This window comes from Lissotriton helveticus, chromosome 6 (assembly GCF_964261635.1).
Source record: "Lissotriton helveticus chromosome 6, aLisHel1.1, whole genome shotgun sequence".
Taxonomy (NCBI): domain Eukaryota; kingdom Metazoa; phylum Chordata; class Amphibia; order Caudata; family Salamandridae; genus Lissotriton; species Lissotriton helveticus.
This window is the reverse complement of record NC_136067.1, coordinates 1,551,692,237-1,551,715,843: the sequence shown is the minus strand read 5'-3', so window position 1 is coordinate 1,551,715,843 and position 23,607 is coordinate 1,551,692,237. Positions and strand designations below refer to the sequence as shown.

The 23,607-nt window shown below is 44.5% G+C and overlaps 1 protein-coding gene across 1 annotated transcript in view; it reads left to right on the top strand.

Annotated features, from left to right (window-relative positions):
• NAA20 (N-alpha-acetyltransferase 20, NatB catalytic subunit) overlaps nucleotides 1–23,158 on the top strand; it is a 29,880-nt gene extending 6,722 nt beyond the window's left edge. The window contains exons 3-6 of the mRNA XM_078649339.1: nucleotides 2,855–2,945; nucleotides 14,793–14,928; nucleotides 16,754–16,899; nucleotides 22,600–23,158. Coding sequence (XP_078505465.1) covers nucleotides 2,855–2,945; nucleotides 14,793–14,928; nucleotides 16,754–16,899; nucleotides 22,600–22,685 — 459 coding nt within the window. The 3' untranslated portion in view covers nucleotides 22,686–23,158. The remainder of the gene's footprint in view (nucleotides 1–2,854; nucleotides 2,946–14,792; nucleotides 14,929–16,753; nucleotides 16,900–22,599) is intronic.
• The last annotated feature ends 449 nt before the right edge of the window (nucleotides 23,159–23,607 follow it).

The following is a 23,607-nucleotide window of genomic DNA, read 5'->3' as shown; positions in this document are numbered from 1 at the left end:
CACTCCATCCATCCATCCCCACTCCATCCATCCATCCATCCCCCACTCCATCCATCCATCCATCCCCATCCATCCATCCCCCACTCCATCCATCCATCCCCCACTCCATCCATCCATCCCCCACTCCATCCATCCATCCCCCACTCCATCCATCCATCCCCCACTCCATCCATCCATCCCCCCACTCCATCCATCCCCCCACTCCATCCATCTATCCCCCCACTCCATCCATCCATCCATGCATCCATTCCCCCGACTCCATCCATCCCTCCCCCGCCCCCCACTCCATCCATCCATCCCCCACTCCATCCATCCACCCCCACTCCATCCATCCATCCCCCACTCCATCCATCCATCCCCCACTCCATCCATCCATCCCCCCACTCCATCCATCCCCCCACTCCATCCATCCCCCCACTCCATCCATCTATCCCCCCACTCCATCCATCCATCCATGCATCCCCCCACTCCATCCATCCCCCCACTCCATCCCCCCACTCCATCCCCCCCCCACTCCATCCGTCCATCCCACCCCATCCATCCATCCCACTCCATCATCCATCCATCCCACTCCATCATCCATCCATCCCACTCCATCATCCGTCCATCCCACTCCATCATCCGTCCATCCCACTCCATCATCCATCCATCCCACTCCATCATCCGTCCATCCCACCCCATCCGTCCATCCCACCCCATCCGTCCATCCCATCCCATCCCACTCCATCCCCCCCACTCCATCCCCCCCACTCCATCCCCCCACTCCATCCCCCCACTCCATCCCCCCACTCCATCCATCCCCCACTCCATCCCCCCACTCCATCCATCCCCCACTCCATCCATCCCCCACTCCATCCATCCCCCACTCCATCCATCCCCCACTCCATCCCCCCACTCCATCCATCCATCCCCACTCCATCCATCCATCCCCACTCCATCCATCCATCCCCACTCCATCCATCCATCCCCACTCCATCCATCCATCCCCACTCCATCCATCCATCCATCCATCCCCACTCCATCCATCCATCCATCCCCCACTCCATCCATCCATCCATCCCCACATCCATCCATCCATCCATCCATCCCACTCCATCCATCCATCCCCCACTCCATCCATCCCCCACTCCATCCATCCATCCCCCCACTCCATCCATCCCCCACTCCATCCATCTATCCCCCCACTCCATCCATCCATCCATGCATCCATTCCCCCGACTCCATCCATCCCCCCCCGCCCCACACTCCATCCATCCACCCCCACTCCATCCATCCACCCCCCACTCCATCCATCCATCCCCCACTCCATCCATCCATCCCCCACTCCATCCATCCATCCCCCACTCCATCCATCCATCCCCCCACTCCATCCATCCCCCCACTCCATCCATCCCCCCACTCCATCCATCTATCCCCCCACTCCATCCATCCATCCATGCATCCATTCCCCCGACTCCATCCATCCCTCCCCCGCCCCACACTCCATCCATCCACCCCCACTCCATCCATCCACCCCCCACTCCATCCATCCATACCCGCACTCCATCCATGCATCCATTCCCCCGACTCCATCCATCCCTCCCCCGCCCCACGCTCCATCCCTCCCCCGCCCCACGCTCCATCCCTCCCCCGCCCCACGCTCCATCCCTCCCCCGCCCCACACTCCATCCCTCCCCCGCCCCACCCCTCGCCCACACGCCATCCCTCGTCCACACGCCATCCCTCGTCCACACGCCATCCCTCGCCCACACTCCATCTCTTGCCCTGCCTCTATCTCTCACCCTGCCTCTATCTCTCACCCTGCCTCTATCTCTCACCCTGCCTCTATCTCTCGCCCTCCTTCTATCTATCTTTTGCCCTCCCTCTATCTATCTATCGCCCTCACTATCCATCGCATCATCACAGCATCACTCCGGGGCACCACAACATCACTATGCGCTACCACAGCATCACTGAACGCCACAGCATCACTCGTCGCTGCCACAACATCATTCAGAGCCACCACAGCATCAATCTGGGCAACCATTCAACAACAACTGATTCAAATATGTTCTCTCAATGTTTCAAACTTTATTACAAATGTCACAAAAAAATGTTAATATTTCACTTCTGTTCTTGTATTTTCATCACAATAAAATACACTAAACATAATCTTCCAAAAAGTTATTTGCAAAAGTTTAAGCTATTGCCATTATAAATTACAATAACTTTTAAGTATTAAATAATGAAAAAAATACAACCCATTGTTGTTTTTAATATTAATACATCTAAGTCATGTAAATACAACACATATTGCAGTACAAATGCTACAGGTGTCACGTTTGCAAAAGTTAACACTATTGGCATTGTAAATGACAAACTTATTAATTTCGCTATTTTCAAAACAAAAACAAAAATAAAAAAATTTGTCATTTACAATACTAATACCTCTAACTTTACTAATGCGAGCCCTATTGCATTGCAAATGCTTGTTTTAAATTATAAAATTATAGAGTCCAACAGTTTTACAAAAACCATAACAGAACAAGCCTTTACAAAGTCAGATGGCTGGTGGCAAACAGATACTTGTTGGTAATGGCAATTCCCGTTGACAGTGGTAGTCCAGTATATTTCCTACCTACGTTAAAAAAAATTGTGTTTTTTTGTGGGGGTTTGTTGATGCATGTCTATGCCAACTTCATCACTCGCTTGTGCTAAGAAAAGACATGGCGAAACATAGAAGTGTACATTCATATTGTTCTTTAGTGTGACATGATCCATTGTAAAAGCTTTTCAGTGTTACCCATTTGTTTTGAATATTAATGCACATTTATATGCATACTAGAACTGTTTACCTTAACCACAAATCTTGCAGTATGGCATACCCTTCTATCTGCAGTATCTGGCCCACTGGCCTGAATACTTCATTGTTGCAGAGGCACCTGGTGGTGAATTGATGGGCTACAGTAAGTGCATTTCGACGTTCTGCGTTTTAGCACTTATACATTTTATAAGAATGTTTTTACAATTATAACCCTTATTCGAATATATGCAGGATCATGTACATCGGCATGGTCGCTTTGTCAATTGTTACCTTCTGATACATACCAACGAAAGTAAGATATGGTATCCAAACCGAGGCTGAGCTGTCAAGTAAGTAGCTCTAGTGCTTGAATATGTTCTAAAAAATAAAGCTGTATACTGTGTTGCAAATTATCTGTTAGCGCTCATGCACGCATCACATGTATGCTTAGCAGTTGAGAACAGTAATCCTAATTTTGTACAGTATACAATACTTTTATTTTGAAGAGAACAGGGGAAACGGCCACTACAACGCTTCCGTTTCCACGCATAACCTTAACCACGCATGCTTCACAACGCATGTGTGGTTACCACGTATAGCCTTTACTACGAGATACGTAGTAAAGGCATGTATGTTAAAGGCTATACGTAAACGAGAATTAGCATAGCCAATAGGTCTCGCTTTTAGGACCTTATAGGTGTTTAGCCATGCAACAGTTGATGTTGTTGCACCAAGGATATTGTGCTGCATAACGGCGAGCTGTGAACCTGATAAGTGTTAGGACAGAGGGGGGTAAGCACAGCATGCTTTGAACCTGATAAGTCTTAGGACAGGGCAGGTGGTAAGCACAGCGAGCTTTGAACCTGATAAGTGTTAGGACAGAGCGGGGGCAGGGGGGGTAAGCACGGCGAGCTTTGAACCTGATGAGAAGTGTTGGGACAGAGTGGGGGGCAGATGGGTAAGCACGGTGAGCTTTGAACCTGATGAGAAGTGTTGGGACAGAGTGGGGGGCAGATGGGTAAGCACGGTGAGCTTTGAACCTGATAAGTGTTACGACAGAGCGGGGCGGAGGGGGGTGAGCACTGCGAGCTGTGAACCTGATAAGTGTGAGGACAGAGCGGGGGTAGAGGGGTAAGCACGGCGAGCTTTGAACCTGATAAGTGTTAGGACAGAGCTTAAGCACGATAACCTGATGATAAGTTTTAGAACAGAATTGTAAAATGTAAATGTAAATGTCAAGGTATTTGTAGAGCGCACTGCCACCAAGCGGTTTCCTGGCGCTATTACTCATACCGCTGTGGAACCCTTCCTGGCTTTCCCTGTGAAGTGTCCACTCCTGGGCACCCCCAGGGTGAAGCCAGGCATCCTAGCGCTGTTGGGGCCGGTGTGGAGGTTAAGCAAGCTATTGCCCAGAGTTGCAGCGTGGGGCCCATGATTGGAATAGGCACCGAGGCAAGAATTGTCGGGTCCGAGGAAATTGAGCCCAAGACCCGCCGAGGCAGGAATTGAACCCTGGTCCTGGGCCAGAACTCTGCATCAGGGTCTGCCGCTCTAACCATTGAGCCACACTTCTCCACAGAGCGAGGGCAGCTGGGTAAGCACGGCGAGTTTTGAACCTGATAATAAATGTTAGGACAGAGCAGGGGGCAGGGGGGTAAGCACGGCAAGCTTTGAACCTGATAATAAATGTTAGGACAGAGCAGGGGGCAGGGGGGTAAGCACGGCAAGCTTTGAGCCTGATAAGTATTAGGACAGAGCGGGGGCAGGGGGATAAGAGGGAGGAATGTTGGTGGTAATTAAAGCAGGACCGAGGATGGGATGGTGTGGCTGCGGGTGTGAGGGGGATGGGGGGGAGTGGAGGCCAGCAGAGTGACGCGATCTGTGGTGGGAGAGGGAATTGAAGCGCGGAGAGAGGCAGGCAAGGCTTAATGAGCCTTGACAGAAACCCACATGGCGGCTGCGCGCGTGCACGCAAGCTTGAGGCCAGGAAAAGCCTGTGGTGGCACTTTCAAAAGCCACTCACTAAATTTCTCCCAGAGCAGCGTATGCGCTGGCTCGGCAAACCCTAAAGAGGGGGCGTGGAGGGGGTCTCAGCCCACCCCCCAAAAAGCGTATTACAAAGCCTGTTTCTGTTTGTGGAGGCAATCAGCGTCGTTGGAGGAAACGGAAAGACACTTCCGCTTTCTCTTTACGACTTGCTACGCACCACGGAAGAGCATGAATAAAAGAGGACGTGGAGAGGTAAGGGGGATTAAATTTAAAAAAAATAAAGGAATGAGGGGGTGGTGTAGCACAGGGGTAAATTTTAAGGGCTTCGTGGAGGTGTATTTAATAGTGGGTGTGGGCAAAGGGTCGCACAAAGGTACAGAGAAGGGGTTTTATACAAAAGAAAAAGAGAAGGGGAAGGGCACAGGGGAGCAGTGAAAGGAATTAGGGCGGAGATCGGAGATAACCTATACGAAGAAAATGCCATTACCATGCATGGTTTTACAACAAAAATCGTTGAAAGGTATGCGTGGTAAAGACATTTTTGTGGTAAAGGTTATGCCTAGCAATGGCATTCGCGTTGTAACGCATGCGTGGTAAAGGCATGCGTTGCAACGGAATGTGTGGTAACGTCATACAACCGAAAACAGTGTTGATAGAATTACTTAGTTCGGCCATAGGATGCCATGCATTAATTTTCTCATAGAAATTGTCAGCTTTTGTCCTTTGGTGGTCTTTGGCCAGCGGTGTTGTTTATGATGCGAGAGGTCTGTGATTGTGGCAAGCTTGTCTGGATTTCTGTTTTTTTTATTTGTTTCTATTGCTCTGAACTAACAGGATTAAAACAAGCATTGGCATAGCCAATAGGTCTTGCTTTTGGGACCTTATAAGTATTTAGTTATCCTTGGTTATAAGGTCCCAAACGCGAGACCTATTGGCTATACCATATGACCCATCAAACAAAACCATAATTTGCCATGGTCAACGTTGGACTGTTTTGTCAATGCCCAAACCGACAGTAAAATCAGTAGTTACCTGATGAATGTAAATATTAAATGAGGATGGTAAGCAGGTAATCCTTAGGAAAATCTTTAAATATTCATGATGGAAGGAAAGACAATCGTGAACTGAACTGAAACAAAACCCCTAAGGAATGTATTCAGCTGGCAAGAATGAATAGTTTAGATTGGAAGGAGGAATTGCAGTGACATTCTACAGCTCATCATATGTTCAAACGTCAGGATACAGGTATGTCACTCTTAGAGTTGTTTAAAAGTTAGAAAGCTACCACCAAGGTCTGTCCAAGGTGGATGAAGTGGAAAGATGAAGTGGAAAAAGGGCTATTAGCTACAACCGAGAGCCCAGTAATACCCAATTCCTAGTAAGTCCAGTGACTAAAAAAGCACTTGATTTGGTTCTAGCCCTTAGACCGAGATATAGATAAAGTATTAAACAAGAAGGTGCTTGAGCCACGTTAAAATATAAAGTACATAATCTCGACAATTTAAACAATAGTGATAATTAAGGTGCTTTAATATTCACAATTAATATCCAATCAAAATTATTAAGCTGATTTTTAAATCAATGTTCACAGTTCTTAGTAGTTCTCAGTATACATAATGTTTCCCCTATGAGAATTACAATTTCTATACAGTGCAAATTGTACGCTATTGGTATATAACAACAAAGTTTGCTGATGGTAGATGGTAAGTGAATATTCAGCTGTCGATCGTAACAGCCAACACTCAGCCAACATGTGTTTTGCCCTATGATCGCTGAAAAATCAAGGGTTTTTTCAAGGCTGGAATATTAAAAAATAATAATACAGACATACAAAAAGAACAAAGCACAAAAAATAAATTGAAATATTGCTATCAACTTAATAGGTACTTGGATTCATAGTGAAAATATAGTGAGGCAATGAACTCATGTCGCAAGCACCCTTTGATCGTGCTACATGTGTGACAAGATGAATTCCCAAGACCATCATTTGGTGTAAGAGAGTATAAGACTGTAAAGGTCAGGAGGGATAGGTCCAGATTGCGGGTTTGGTCGACATGCATTCATATTAGAAATATATCCCTTTTGTGCTTTTACTTAATTGTACTCCATTAAAAAATGTTTCTGTCTAATTAAGGCACTGCCATAACAGTGCACTCTTCCTAACTAGACCCCAAAATTGTAAAAATAGATAAAAATAGTCCATTACCACACAATCCAATTAAGTTTGGTCACAGTGAAAGTCGTTGAAAAAATGAGCACGAAAGAAGAAGAATTTCTGAGACTGGTGCAGAAAATGAGGACTAACAAAGTTATGGTAACTTTAAATTATAATCTTGAAAAAGGGAATTGCAATCTTTGATTACATGAGGCAGTAGGTAGTTATCCTAAGGATAGATGAGACCATACTGATGCTGTCATTACCTGGAGGGACAATTGAATAGAAAAAAGTTATTTGTGCTATACGATATTATATAAAGAATGTTCTAATGGTGCTCCATAGAAGATTGTGATTAATTAGAGGAAAATATTTGAACGTATGTAAGGATGGCATACAGATTAATGCGCTATAAAATAGTCTATAGTATGAAGGATCATATTAAACAAGCTGAGCATGCTTATAATTAAGAGCCATTTTGAATTCATAAATAATCACTTACCGTCCATGTGCAGAGAAAATCCTAAAGAAATTGGCAGGAGATCATGTTTGTCCCATGTGGTCTGTGATCTCTCTTCGAACTCCATGGAAGCCAAGATAACGGCAAATAAAATTGGATAATTGTAATGAGCAATGACCTGGAATAAATGTCACACGGCTGTGTCTTCAGTTGAAAGGGATGGCAAATGAAGACCCCATATTGTCATTGGCATATATTATGTGTAAGGAGGAAGGGGTATCCCCGACTAGAGTTCCTAATTCGGGATAGGTATAGTATTTGGAAGAAAGTTAATTAGGAACTAGTTATAAATAGAGGGCAAAGACGGACAAATGACAGCAAGAACTATTGAAGAACAAAGTGTGTGGTACAAAAATATGGCTTTTATTTTATTTTATTCAAATGTTATTCTGATAAAAAGCATCATTATTTTATTACAGGTAATTATCGTGTGCATGCCTCCACTATACATGTGACTTTCAATCTACATATATATACTTATTGTTGCATCCTATACACATTTCAAGGTAATTAATTTAAACTTGAAAGTTGTGTGGAAGATTGTTTCAGCACACTGTACATAAAAACATGGCTAAGTATGACATCTACGCGCGTTTCGGCTGGGGGCCTTCATCAGGGAGCCATGTGAGTATCCAAATGGACCTATACATATAGAGAGATATAAACAATAGCAGTGCTTGTCAATGTCCGTGAATTGTCCTGAATATTTACATGTTAAAATACAGAGAGAAATCTTGTGATACATTTATACAGTGATACAAAACATGACAATAAAGTCTATGAAAATTCTTAAACCTGTCCTATTATTTACAGTTATATACAGTTTGGTGCCCATTTAGACTGGTACATTTCTGATATCGTTGTATTTCTATGCAGCAAGCTTCAATACGGGGGCGATTGAATGGGGGAGGACACATGGGATGATTGTCTAAACAATATTTAAAGATCTGAATGCTAACTACAGAAAGACGTAATGCGGTAATGTTGTGCAGATAGCCATGAGAGGGGAAAGGGAGGAATGGTAAAGGATTGGAAGAGTGTGAGTGATGACGGAAGATCAAGGAAAAGGATTGAGAACAAAAAAGGAGAAAAACGGGGGGAAGAAGGAAGGTGAGATGACAGATCAGTTGGGGACATATGGAGAGCAATGGTTGTACCTGGATAAATAGATGGTGCCGGTTGCAATGGTTGTACCTGGATAAATAGATGGTGCCGGTTCTCACAGAAGGGGAAGGATAAAGAGATCTTGACCTATGAGATGTTTGTCTTTGAGACGTGGGCGCTGCAAGAGGACATAATTAAAGTGCGACATTTAGTAGTTCAAAAGGATGAATATTCAAAGGAGTATAACAGGGGAATTACGGAATGGAAGAGTACCTGTATTGTAATTTATTTTGCTTGTTTTATTTCTCTTTCAATGGGTGTCCTGCTATCTAAGGGTAAGCTTCGAATTTTGAGCTGTTAAATGAGAAGGACATAGGGAGGAATTATATAGGTCATACTAGTATCATGAGACTTAATAGGTGGAACAAGGCAGGAGTATTACCTGTAGAGATGGTCTTGTACAATTGCTAGGTTACGTGCTCCTGGCGCAGGAGAAATGTTGTGCAGGTAACCTAAATGTCAGGAGACATTCATGGCAAGCTGTTAGTGGTGGTTATCCAAAGGGGGGGTGCTAATGATCATGATAATAAAGGCCCAATAGGTACCTGTAGATTAGGTTCATAGGTGCTCTAAGTTGGGATCTCTGGACGTTTCTTGTAGCGCTGACAATCTATGTGTCAGAAAGGATACAAGCAATGACAACGTTTTAGAGTGGCGTATTGTTATACATGGATGGTAGAGAACGGATATTTATTTACAACTAATTACCTTTAGCCTGCGTCCACTGTGTTTACACTGGGGGTCTGTGGGCTTCTAGGGTTTAGCCGACGGATGCCGTCATGTTAATGGCGGTACGAGGACAATCTGTACGGCAAAAATAGAGACATACAGCCAACGGTTATTATCGGGCTGTGTCTTGCGAAGCGTGTATGAACGCTATTTAATCGGGCGTAGATCTATGACGACCGGTTGCTTACCTGATGGTTGTCTCTTCTTCGCTTTCCGATTGGGGGGTCTGCCGGCGTCTAAACATGTAGAGCCAGGGATCGAAAAGGCTAAGTGGCGCCGACTGTATTTAAACCCTTGAGGTCAATTTCAATGGTAGGCGCGTCTAGAGTGGCCTAGAGGTCGATGACGGGCTATGTTTAATAGCGTCATGTAAAGATGCCGAAAACTGGCGGACATGTTGGAAGGGTGAAATGGACCTCTCGGTGCTTAATAAGTGGCCTAGAAGTCGGTGACGGACTATGTTTGATAGCATCCTGTTACAATATCGAAAACTGGCGGACATATTGGAAAGGGTGAAATGGACCTCTCGGTACTTAATGATAAATGTGATTCTTATCAATTTGTTCAAATTTGCGGGAGGATTTTTTTTGGTAGGGGGGTTTGTTAAGGAAAGAAAACAGTGAACAGAAACATAAAATGCCTAAGTAGGAGTGAGAGTCAAAAAATGCCCGGACTGGTGGGATGTAGGGCCACATTTTTATATTTAACCATAGTTATGTTTCAATACTTGGTCCCATGGTATTTCGTTATTCATGCCCTTTAAGTAGGTATCTAGGGTGAAAATCCAATATACTTCGCGACATTTACGCACCTGTGTGCTAAGTGCACCAGACGTTTTGTGGATTTTTTCCAAGATGAACCAACGAATGTCGTTGGAATTGTGTTTGGCCTCCTGGTAGTGTTTGACTAGGGGAGCCTGTGTTTTACCCGTACGGATGGCTGATCTGTGTTCTGATAAGCGTGTAGACATCATCCTTGCTGTTTCGCCTACGTAGCCATTGTTGCATGGGCAAAGTAGAAGATAGACCACATTGGTGGTTTTGCAGTTAGTAAGAGTTCGAGAGCGAATGCTGCAGTTGTTAAAATTCAGCTCTTTGGTTTCAATTGCAAATTCACAGGCAGCACAATCCAGGCACTTGTAGTTGCCTATAGCTGGGCTCAAGCCAGTGAGCGTTCTTTGTGTGAGAGCTGTTTTGTTAGGTTCCATTCTTGATCTTACTACCAGATCTTTTAGGTTTTTGTTTTTCCTATATGCAAACATAGGCTTAGGGAGTTGACTTTCTTTGGGTTTTGTTGCGTTCAGGATGTGCCAGTTTGAGAATATAATGTGTTGAAGCTTCGCATTCATAGTGGAGTGCCTGGTTACAAAGACCATTTTGGATTGTGGTTCTTTGATTTGGGGTGTTAATAGGTGCTGTCTGTCGAAGAACCTTGCTCTTTTGTATGATTCTCGTACTAGACGCTTGGGGTATCCACGAGATATGAATTTGAGTTTCATATCAGTTGCTCTTCTGTCAAAGTCCGTGACAGAAGAGCAGTTCCTTTGGACCCGAAGGAACTGACTGAAAGGGATGCTAGACTTCTGGGTTTTGGGGTGGTAGCTGGTATAGTGTAGTAACGTGTTGCGGGCGGTTGGCTTCACATACAGGTCTACACTAAGACGGTTATTCTTACTGATGATATTGATGTCTAGGAACTCAACACGTGTCTGGCTAGATGTAACAGTGAAGTGCATGTTTTTATCACATAAATTGAGCCATGACACAAAGGTGGATAGTGGTTCTGTATCTGAGGTCCAGATGAAAAAAATATCATCAATATAGCGAGCCCATGATGAGATGGACTCGCTAAAGGGGGCAATTTCATTGTAAATGAATTTAGACTCAAATTCAGCCATATAAATATTGGCTACGGTGGGCGCGCATGAAGCTTTTTATCAGAATAACATTGGCATATATTACACAGAAATGTCAAGGAAGTCGATGCATGTTCCCACTAAATAGGCTAAATTAAATGTAAAGAAAACAAGGTAGGACAGTGTGTACTCTATACGCGCCGCCCATGGATGGGTCTCCAGCAGATAATTGACTGTTCCAAGAGAGCAACATCTTGTCCCCTGGACGCCTAGTCACCCAAAGCTGCAGGGATAAGAGTGCTTGGACGCAAGCTGGCTGATGCCCTCCTAGGCAAGAAGAAAGTGAAAGCAGGCTTCCTTCTATATAATGTAAAAGCAGCAGGCTAACCGAAACTGTGGAGTAGCCAGCTGCTGTTTACCTACAACAGCGCTGCCAGTGAAAACTACCATTTCAAGCAGAGACAACAGGCAGCAACCTGTACGAATCGATTTTCAGAAAGCGGCGTTTCAGCTGTGCTGGGCTCACGATTTCCGCCTTCTCTCTCTGTTGCTGTACAATATGACGTCACACGCTGGAACCTAGGGCTACTTACTTCTGTTGAGCGGGGTGGAAACAAAGTCAGACTAGTGGGTGTGTTAGTGAGGAAGGATTCACAGTGGTGGTGGCTGTCAGGCAGCCTGTATTTCCTCAAGGCACTGTGGCCGAAGGCGGCGGGTAGTGTCAGCGAAGCCATACGTTCCATTTTGTATGGAAAGCTTCTCCCTGACTCGGCCCGTTACAGCGTCCCGCAAGTGGCGTGCTGAAAGTTTTAAAAGTCCAGGAGTTTTGCGTGCGCGCACAAAAAGGAAATAATGAGGCATGAAGGAAAGGCAGATGGCGAAGCCCGGGCATTGTGTGGGCGGGCGTGCGCGCAAAAAGGAAATAATGAGGTATGACGGAAAGGCAGATGGCGGCTGCGCGCGTGCCTGCAAGCTTTAGGCCACAAGCAAAAGCTTGTGGTCGCATTTCTGAAGCACACTCACTAAATGTCTCGCCAGGCTCAGGTGAGACCTTATACGTTAAACAGGCTACGCGATGTGTGGTGGGCGGGGGAGGGGGGGGGGATTGAAGCACAATCGAGCAAGGGGGAGAGAGGCACGCAAGGCTTAATGAGCCTGGCCAGAAACCCACATGGCGGCTGCGTGCGGCCGCAAGCTTGAGGCCAGGAAAAGCCTGTGGTAGCACTTTCAAAAGCCAATCACTATATTTCTTGCAGAGCAGCGCTTGCTCAGTGAGACCTAAACAATGTCTGCATCAACATTGGGCGTGGAGTTTTCCATAACAAACGTTGGGATCTCAATGTCGTTCGCCTTTTGTAGCTTCACCGTTAAAGGCAAAAACATTTGCGCCTTTAAGCAGCAACGTATATACATGAGTAGATTTTACGGCAGGTGCGAACTTGAGTGCTTGATATCTGCGCTATGGTTTCCTGAAAAATATTGTGCTGAATCAATAAATGTCAAGTTTGAGGGCTAGATGTATTAATTGTTGTCCCATTTGCAAATGGGCCGATTCTGAGAATCGTCCCATTTGCAAACAGGAAAAGCCTTTTGGGACGTATCATCCAAAAGGCCTTTGCAATATTGGGAATCGCAAAATTTGCGATACCCTATTTTGCGAATGCATTTAAGGAATCGCAAATTGCGATTCCTTAAATGCAATGCAGGAAGCACCCAAGTTGTACGATTTTGCTCTAAGAAATCACAAATTACCACCAACTTCAAGTTGGTGGTAATGTGCAATTTCTTTGAAAAATGCACCTTTTTGCATTTTTCAAAGTGCCATGTGGCGCACATGCATGCCCTTAGGGCATGTAGGTGTGCCACACGTGCACACATACATATTTCAGGGGTGCAATAGGGTGTCCATTTGACACCCTTGCGTCCTTGAAAATGCATTTGCAATTTGCGAGTACCTAAAGTGTACTCGCAAATTGCGAATGTTTCCCCATTCATTCTTATGGGCCTCTAGGCCCATAGGAATAAATTGGAAGGTATTCCTTGATTGCGAATCGTAATTTGCGATTCACAATCAAGGAATATTAAGGAATCAAAATTATTGGGATTCCTGCATACATGCCATTTTGCGAGTCCTTAATAGCGATTCGCTAAAAATCGTTATTAAGGACTCTCAAAATCCTTTATTGATACATCTGGCCCCAAGTCTTCTCTTTCTAAGAAATAACCCTTTCTGTCATATATTTCTTTAACCCGATATAATACTGTAAAATATATTTAATCCTAGGGTGATAAAAGATGTTAATAGCATAATTTCTTATAATTTTCCGTCAGTTAAACCAGCATAAAAATGTTATTGACACAGTGGTGAATGACTTTTCATTTATTTCTTAATTCGCCTTCGGTCTTCTGGCGAGACAGAAAAACGTTGATTAATAGGAACCCTGTTCCTATCACAACTATCTGCCTTTCCCCCTCCCTCTCCAGAAATATGATTTCTGATGCAAATCCATGCAACCTGGGATCACAGAGCACTCAACTTAATTTTTAATACTGAAATCTTTAACCACTTGGATGCTAAGGTGTGCGTGGACATTCCATGTAATTTCCATTGAAATCAATGGAAACTCCATGACGAGCTGAGCTCGTCATGAGCGTCGAAGGGGTTTTAAAAAAACATTTTTACGTGAGAAGAGATTTCTTTACTAGGGCTCTGATGCCGAGAGTGATGGTTCTGCATTCTGTAAGCAGAATTAGATGTTCAACGGGTTTGTGGGATTCATTAAAATAGTCTTTTTCTGGTGGGTTTTATGATTGCAGAAGTCTGATCCAGAAATGACAAAAAAAACACTCCGGTCCTCACAACCAGACTATTAAGAAAATTGGGTACTGATTTTTTTTATTTGGTCCAACGTGTTGAAGTGTCTCCTACCTTTTTGTTGGCATACGTTTTCAGCTTAGAGTGAAGATCATTTATCAAGCAGAGTAGTAATCGACCCACCCAGCCAGCCTCCTAGTAGCTGTTCAACTGATCCTCACTGATTGTCCCTAGCCTTAGGCAATCCAACGATTAGTTCTGCTCCTTCTGGCTTGACACTCCTGCTATCAACAAACCACTGTTTCCATTTACCAGCAGACCACTTACTCAGTCCCCGCAGAAAAGTTCCAGTATATAATACATGCGTGCATGAAGTCTAAATAACATATTGCTGCAGCAGATTATAAACTATATATCTGGATCCAAAACTCAACATTAACATAGCCATGTGCTTATTCACATTGGAATGAAGGGGCTGTTAATGTTTTGATTTCATAGATTAACTTTGATAGCTCCATGTTTGTCCTGCTTTGCCTCCGTGTGGATTCCAACCAGCTAAAATAGAATTCCCCTAGATAATATTTTTCCATCATGTATTAAAATTAATTCCAGTTGATATTTCTAGTGGTGTGTAAGAGTTTGAATCTCTATTGTGATAAATGTATCTAGTCATTTGAAGTTTCTTTAATTCTTTGGTTCTTAAATGGTAGGTGTAAGTATTTGTTGTTCTTTTGTAGTGTTAAGTTTCAATTTCTACATTCTGAATATGTATTTGATTTGCAGTCATGGGTAAAGCCGAAGGCTCAGTGTCCCGAGAGGAATGGCATGGACATGTCACCGCTCTCTCTGTTGCTCCTGAATTCCGAAGGCTGGGGTTAGCAGCTAAGTTGATGGAGCTATTGGAAGAAATTTCAGAAAGGTGAGCTGCGCATTTGATACATTTTCCGGCTCAAGTGGGTGAGGAAAGCAAAGCACTTACATTTTGTGGAATTTTAGGCTGTAATTGCTTTGGTTTCTTATTCAATTTTGCCATAGAAAATTTCAAAATAGCGACATAAAAATGTATCTTCCCACTTATATTTTTTCGCTTCTCTGAGTTTAGTGTTGCTGTACAACTTATTATTGTTGGCAAACATCTTTGTATAAATTGGGGAGGGTTGCGTTGCGCCATGCATGGCCACATCACAGCTCATGAGTCTTATCCACACAAGGTCCTACCTACAATAGATTTAAATGGCGGGCACTGGGCGCCACCAGATCAAATGACGAGCTTAAGCACTTAACGCACATACTTGGTTCCAGCTAAAACAATCCATGACAAATGGGTAATCGAACACTGTAGTGAACACAATGATGCTGAATGGGATCACTCCTTAGCTCTCGCCACCACCGTATCCAGTAATTTAAAGTTAAAACTCATTAGATTTTACGTTCTGCACCAAGCATATTTAACTCCAGTAAAGATCAATTCGTACTTCCCAAAGGCAAACGCCTCGTGCGTGAGGTGCAGATGTAAAATCGCAGCTTTGCGCCACACCCTTTAAGAATGCACAACACTGACTCATGTCTGGAACACCACAATGGCACCATTGACTCAACTGTCCAACCTCCCCATCTTGCATAGCTTGGAGGTATGCACACTGGGACTATTCACGCGCCCTACCTGACACACAGCTTTGGCTTGTTTTGTACATTTAGCTCTGTTGCTAGCCATGCATTGCATTACCAGCTGCTCGGTCGTTTTGTGGGCTGGATTTGAAAGCACAGCCCTCATGTGTGGAAGCTAGAGTACTCCCCAGGTGCCTACTGTCACCAGACTAGAATGCACTAGTCACCCAAATGGAGTCCCTCTCCAAGGACACCTTACCTCTTTAGGATGCACTTACTTCTACCCGGACACCGGCCCTGCTCCTCTTGTCTCCTGTGCCCAGATTCTACAGTAACATATTGTCTGTCTACTATCGCAGGCCTCTAACCCAGCCATCTCCTGCGTGCAGTCGATCCCAGTGACCCTGCGTCACAGATGTATAGTATTGAATGCACCATATCAACCCTGATGCTTCTCTCGCTCCAGCCCTGCATCTGCCATCATTCTGATTTCCCACTATATATTTTGCACTGTTTTCTAGTTATATATTTTTTTCTTTCATTGTATTGCTATACTTTGTTTTCCTACACGCAGTTGCAGTTTCATGCCTGACTACTCACTCATACTGTGCATGTGATGTTGCCCATATGATTCTGTACAACGCTCGTCAATGCAATTTTACACTATACGTAGTAAAAGATTCTAAAAAAGATAACAGGTTGCGTTTTTCCAATATTTATACTACGAAACATATAAGCAAGCTCTGTGTCTGCTTGTTTCACACTTCGAAATAGGAAATTTCTAAAATACACTGGATTCTGCCAATCGGTATACCACGACCTACTATAGCACTCGTTCCTGAGCAGACGCCTACTCGAGCAAATTGTTTTGCACATATAAACAGCTTATGGTTGAACACATGATTGTTCAAGTGTTGATGGATAAGTCAATATTTGCAGTTCTATCATGATCTTTTCCTGACAATTCGTGCTTCTAGTGTATTGAACCAGTATGGACAATGTGTAGTTATGTCTCTGGGTGTTTATAGTTGCACAAACACCCTCCCAAAAATATGACGCTTAAACAGTTACTTAAGTTCTTACAGTCGTAATAACCTTTACTCTTGTTTTTCTGTGCAATGTTCTTTATCGTGCAGGAAGGGTGGTTTCTTTGTGGATCTCTTTGTGAGAGTGTCGAATCAGGTAGCAGTAAACATGTATAAACAGCTTGGCTACAGTGTATACAGAACTGTGATCGAATATTACTCAGCTAGCAACGGGGAGCCAGATGAAGATGCTTATGGTGAGTATGCTATCACCCTGACAAAGATTTGCTTCCAGGTTGAGCACTGGCACGTATCAGTAACTGGCATTTCACATGTACTCCTAAGATACCTTCATTACCACCGCATGCTTTTTCCTTGTCCTAGTCCTTGCTGAGGTATGTCCATAGGATATGTTTTCATTTTTTCTTTTGGTTCCCTATAAAATGAACACCAGCCTTTAGGGACTTCTGTTTTATTGTTTTCCTTTAGAGACTAGCCTTCTACTACTGCTATCATTGTCTGTACACAAGGTTTTTTAGCTTTTATGTGGGAAAGGCATAGAGGCTTAGCCTCTGATTTGATGGAGGCGTAACCTGAAGCCCCGTTCTACTTTTGAGTCAGTGGGGAGGAACATTGGTGCCCTTGGAGTTAAGGTGGATGTCTTCATCTGGGCACCCGTCAAACATTGGGAACTTTGCTTAGTCCTGTTCTTGGTGGCCATTAACCCTGCTTACCTATTTTATCTAATTGTTTAAAGTTGTGCCATCCCGTCTTCATGGCTCTTGGAGTGCTGCATTGAAAGTACCATTTAAATAAGTTTCACAAAAACTAGCAGTGGGTTGCTAAACAGGGAGAAACGTTTGCTCTTTGTCTCTTTTGCTCTCTTGTCTCTTTAGCTGTGTCACTTGATCAACTAGTTTGCATTAATCTGGTGCCATGAAAAATCATAATAAAAAAAAAAATTTGTGAATTACACCCAAAATGTCAAGGGACTGGTATACAATTGTTGCATATTCCAAACAGAACACTCATAGTTGAAATGAAAATGCAACTTATAAACACGATACTAAGCCCGAAGGCATCAAGGCGCCTAACCAAAAAGGGAATCATAAAAAGGCAAAATCCAGAGCTACGGGTAGGCTTTGGCAAATAGCCAGGTCTTAAGAGCCCTCCTAAAAGCTTGCATTGAGGGTAGGGACTTAATTTCAGCCGGCAAGGTGTTCCACAACTTCGGAGCAAGGCTCAAAAAAGCTCTGCCACCCCACTTGGCTCTACGAACGCGGGGGACTGATAGCAGAGATTTATTGGCAGAGCGCAGAGTTCTGGAAGGGGTATAAGGGACCAACCGGTCTCTTATGCCTCCAGACCTGTTTGTAGCCAGAGCCCCATAGATCAAACATAGGGACTTGAAGGAGATCCTGGCCTCAATCGGAAGCCAATGTAATGTCTTTCTCGCAGCAGTGGCTGAGGCACGCTTAGGTAAATCCAGTACAAACTTGGCCGCAGCGTTCTGCACCATTTGAAGTCGCAGTAACAGACCCTTGTTTATACCTAGATATAAGGCATTACAATAGTCAAGTCTGGAACCTATTAGTGCTACTACAACTTGCTTTCTGGCTTGTGGGGACAGATAGTGCTTGATCTTCCGCAAGATATTTATTATACCCCCCAACATGTGGAGATAGTCCTGTTGACTTGCTGACCCATCCCCAGGGTTGGGTCAATCATGACTCCTAAGTTCCTTGCCAGGGCGGTGGGTACAGGACAGACTCCCAAAGATGTAGGCCACCATTCCGCAGACCAAATGTCCTCCATTCCTCCAAACACCAGAATTTCTGTCTTCTCGCCATTAAGCTTCAATGAATTGCAGATCATCCATTGAGCGACTGCCTCCATACAGTGCCTAAAATTGGAGGCAGCCGAGATGACCGGTTGGGCGAGAGACACCAGAATCTGAGTGTCATCGGCATAGGAGACTACCTCCATCCCTTATGATCTAATAAGCCTGGCAAGTGGGGTCACATAGATGTTAAAAAGGGTCGGACTTAATGCCGACCCTTGAGGGACCCCACAATGCACAGGAAGGGATGGAGATAGGAACTCCCCCAGCTTAACTCTCTGTTCCCTCTGGTCCAGGAAAGAGGCCAGCAAACTAAGCGCAGACCCCTCCACCCCTATCTCCCTCAGTCGAGATGTTCACACCGAGGGAGACAGAGTATCAAACGCAGCTGTAAGATCTAACGGGATAAGGAGGGTAGTCTGGCCCTTATCAACTCTGGTGCGGATGTTATCAAGCACTATGGCAAGGGCCGACTCCGTACTATGCCCTCTCCGAAATCCATGCTGCAAATGATCCAAAAGGCCAGAGGTTTCCAGAAAGGCTGCGAGATGCTGGTTAAGATGGGTTTCCAGCATCTTAGCAGAGGCTGTGAGCAGCGAAATGGGGCGGAAGTTTTTAAAAAAAACCCGGGTCTAATGTGGGCTTTTTTAACAGTGGCTTAACCACAGCTCTTTTCCATTGTGAGGGGAAAATCTACTCCCTCATTGCCCTATTCATGATCTCTAATAGCAGAGGCAAAAGGGTCTCCTTACATTGTTTGAGGAGTTTCAGTGGACAGGGGTCTAGGGGAGACCCAGACCTAGTCTTATTCAGAAGGGCTTCAAGTTCCTGGAGGGAAAGGGGTGGAAAACTGGACAAACACCCCAAAGGCACCTCCTCGGATGATGTTAACGGGGGGGGATAGGTAAACACAGAGAGGTAGATAGTAAAGTCCTCTGTAGCTCTAACGCCGAATATATGTCCACAATTTTAGACTGGAAGAATTGTGCAACATCATTGCAGAGCTGCTGTGAGCTGACAACGGGATCTGGCACCTTCAAAGAGGTGAGCGTGTCTACGATCTTGAACAGCTCTTTCGGCGAGGTAGTACGGATCGTAAAATACTCTTGCTTAGTCCTTATCACCTCCGCCTTATAATTCCTCAGGAGGGTTTTATGACTTTCCCTATCCCGTGTATCCCAACTAGTCCTCCAGAGACGTTCCTGTCTCCGAACTCCCTGCCTAAGAAGTCTTAACGGTTCCGAGAACCATGGGGCCGATGGACTTTTCCTGGCGGAGTAACGCAGTGAGGCTGGGGCAAGTTCGTCAACAGCTGTTTTAATGGCACTATCCATCCTCAGTACTGCCGAACCTACATCCTCCTCCGAGGAGATGGCCAAACTGGACAATCTGGGGGCAAGCGCATCATTAGTTATGCTCTTGAAGTTACGCCTCCGTTCCATTTTGCTTGGCTCATTCCCCTTGCTATTAATAGTGGCTAACATTAATTCTATAGGGACAGCGTAATGGTCCGACCAGGAGAGAGGGATAGGAGTCTCAATGGTCAACCGGGTGTCATTCGAGAAGACCCCATCCAACGTATGACCCGCCTGATGAGTGGGACCCTTAACTAGCTGTTTCATCCCACAAGCAGAGAAAGTATCACAATAGGGATAGAGTTTCGTTGGACTCCAGATTTTCCAAATGGAAATTCAAGTCCCCCAGAACAGTTAAGTGCTCACAGCCAAAGTGAGGCTCTAGAATGTAAAGCATGTGATGGCCAAAATCCACTCTAGTCCCCGGGGGTCGATAAATGAGAGAGCCCCTGAACGGAACCACATATGATCCGTTAATCGAAAACTGAAGGGCCTGAAAAGCGTCTTGAGGCTCTGATAATGGAGTGATGAGGCAGGAATAACAGTCTCTATAAAGGATACCCAACCCTCCACCTATACGTCCCACTCTGTCCTCCCTCACCAACGTATAACCTTCTGGTACCGCTTCCACCAGATCTGGTCCCGAGGAATCTTTGGCCCACGTTTCCGTAATAAAAACCCAAGAGGGTTTTCTGGTCAGAACAAAATCCTTAAATGCGAGATTGTTCTTAATCAATGACCTCGCATTTATAAGAAACCCCTTTTCTCTCCTCAAGCAACTACCTGATTTAACACTCTGACCTGCCAATGTAGCGTCCGAGGACGGAACCGGCACCGTGAGGGCAGTCCGAAAACAGCGGCAGCAGGGGAAAGTATGGAGCGTCTCCGGGGCGTTCCTATGGTGGCATGGCAGCCTAGATGGCTTAAGAGTAATCATGTCCTGCCATGAGTACCTGATCCCTACGTACTCACCTTCAGTATGCCCAGTCTCCCAGCCATCCAGCCCGTCCTTAGCGCGGACGGGCGCAGACGGGCTGGACTCTGGCGTGACTCCGGCGTTACTGCGGCACACACGCCGCGCGCACACGCTGCGCACCTGCATACTGAAACCTATATAGGGCTCTAGCCAGTCAGCCTGACTGCTAGAGCGCTACCCGTAATGGCGTCCTGTCGGCGTCCCCTACAGACCCCCAAGATGGCGCCGATTCTCCCAGGAAGTGCGAAGCGTGCTGAGAAAGACCCGCTGAAGCCGCGGTGAGGGGCACAATTATGTTGCAAGTGAGTGGCGATATTTTAAGAACAGGGGAGAAGTATTAAATCAATTTAAACTAAAAAGACAAAACGGGTTTTTTTAAAATTATACACAGCGCCTATATGCCACAGCGCAGCGAAGGAAAGCCTTAACAGGCAGACCCACCTCCTACTGCCCCTTAAATACGCCTCTTCAGAATGCCTCTAGCCAGTCAGCCTGACTGCTAGAGCGGTACCCATAATGGCGTCCTGTCAGCGTCCCCTACAGACCCCCAAGATGGCGCCGATTCTCCCAGGAAGCGCGAAGCGCGCTGAGAAAGACCCGCTGAAGCCGCGGTGAGGGGCACAATTATGGGGCAAGTGAGTGGCGATATTTTAAGAACGGGAGAAGTATTAAATCAATTTAAACTAAAAAGACAAAACGGGGTTATTTAAAATTATACACAGCGCCTATATGCCACAGCGCAGCACGCAGCAAAGGAAAGCCTTAATGACAATAGTTATTGTCATGTTTTGCTTTGGCTCTCTTCCGCCAGCTCCAGTTAATCATTGCCCTTTCGCATGGATAATATAGCTTAACGATTTGTAAATGTATCTATGTCCAGTTCCTTGAGGCTGTTATTCTCAGGCTTATCCATGAGTTAGTACTCACCGCTTTAAAAAAAAAAATCGAGTTTCACTCTTAATGATTGAAGAGACCTGAAAGATCATTGGCCTCCTGTGAGGACCAGCTTGCAACCATTTTGCGCCTTTATATCTGTGCCTAAATCCTGCTTTGTGGGAGAGGATGCTTCACAGACAGTACAAGCTTTTCCCATTTGCCTTATGAGAGCTTTGCCTCTAAAAAGCTCGGTAACCTCTTTTGTTCACAGCCCCATCTTCAACTCTAGTGAGAGAATCCTCTTTCTGCACGAGCATTTAACCAGATAATTGGTACTTGTCATTTGCTTATGATTCAAGTCAAGGAAGTGCCCATTTCAAGTATCCTCAATTAACATTTCTGGTTATACTCAGTAGAACTAATAGCCTGTGGTAAAACGCAACCTTGGCAGATTAGAGACCCTTTCTTGTGTTGAAGCTCTTTGCGAGTTTAAAAAAACACACCAAAAGGAAAACGCCAAATATCATACATTTCTGCCTTGGCTATTTTTCCTTGTAATGTTGACCAGCATTCACTGATGACATAGAAGTGTAAAGTAGACTGGGTAAGCTGCCGAAGTTAGACGAGTGTGAGGAACAAATGGGGATTTGCCAGATCTTGCAGATCAATAAGCCCTTTAATCAGTTTTTGGTCCATCTACAAGTTGATGCTGGATGGTTCTTATAGAATCATTTAGAGCCTCTGCAGACAGAAAAACGATAAGATATAATGTTTGCTATGGTAGCACAAATTGTACTTTGGCTTTTCTTTTCTTTAATGTGACTGAGCAACCTCTTGTTGCCTGATCACATGGCTGATACAAGTGCAGCCTCTGAATTCAGGTTAACATGTTTTTTTTTCCTTTCGACAGATATGAGGAAAGCACTTTCGAGAGATACAGAGAAGAAATCAATTGTCCCCTTACCCCATCCTGTGAGACCTGAAGATATTGAATAACCCTAATATGTGGTTCTTGGGCAAGCGGACACCACCATAATAAATTGTTCTCTAAAATGTATGTAAAGAAAACCATGTGTATATAATACATTTAGATAGGCCATTGAATTCAATGCATGTCAGATAGGCCCATGAAGATTCCCATTTGAAATGGAATCCTTCACTGTTTGATTACTGGCTCAATTTAAATTCTCTCTTATATCGAACATCATTATTTTTATATTTGTGCTAGATTAATTTTTTTTAAAAATTCATAATGATGGTGTCTCCGAAAACAAACACTGAAGAGATTCATTTAAGGAAAAGAAGCTGGAATTACCATTCTCGTATGTCCAAGAACCACAGATGTATGATATTTGCTCTTGTTTCTGTTCATGATGCTTTGGAAAGCGGATGTGAAGAGATTAAATGTTTAATAAATGCACTATGTGAATATTTATGTCCTAAGCTGTTAAATAAAGAAATATACTTGTTTTGTTGAGTGGTCAACCCGCAAACAGAGCAGTGGTGCAGTCTGGCATTTGGCTTTACAGTTGCATTTTGGAACTGGCTTGCAAATCCGGTACTGTTAACCATGCGTCTTTGCTTTGTCACCAACTTGTTTATGGACAAAAATGCTCCCTTTGCTATATGGAGATACTTTATTTAAAAATATTAGCTACATTTATCGAACTGGATTTCACAGAACTTGAATGGCTTGTTAATACAGGGCCCTGCGAGGTGTGATGCAGAGCTTACGAAATTAATACAAAATGCAGTTTCATAAATGCAAACTGAAGCCAGAAAATGTATTACACCTGGGAGAAGAAACGTGTCATTAAAAATAAAAGTTTACCTAGAAATTGCTGACTAATATATACTGACATTCTACACACCAGAGAAGTCTGGGTGATATTCGGATGCGCTTGCTTGTCCAGACTGC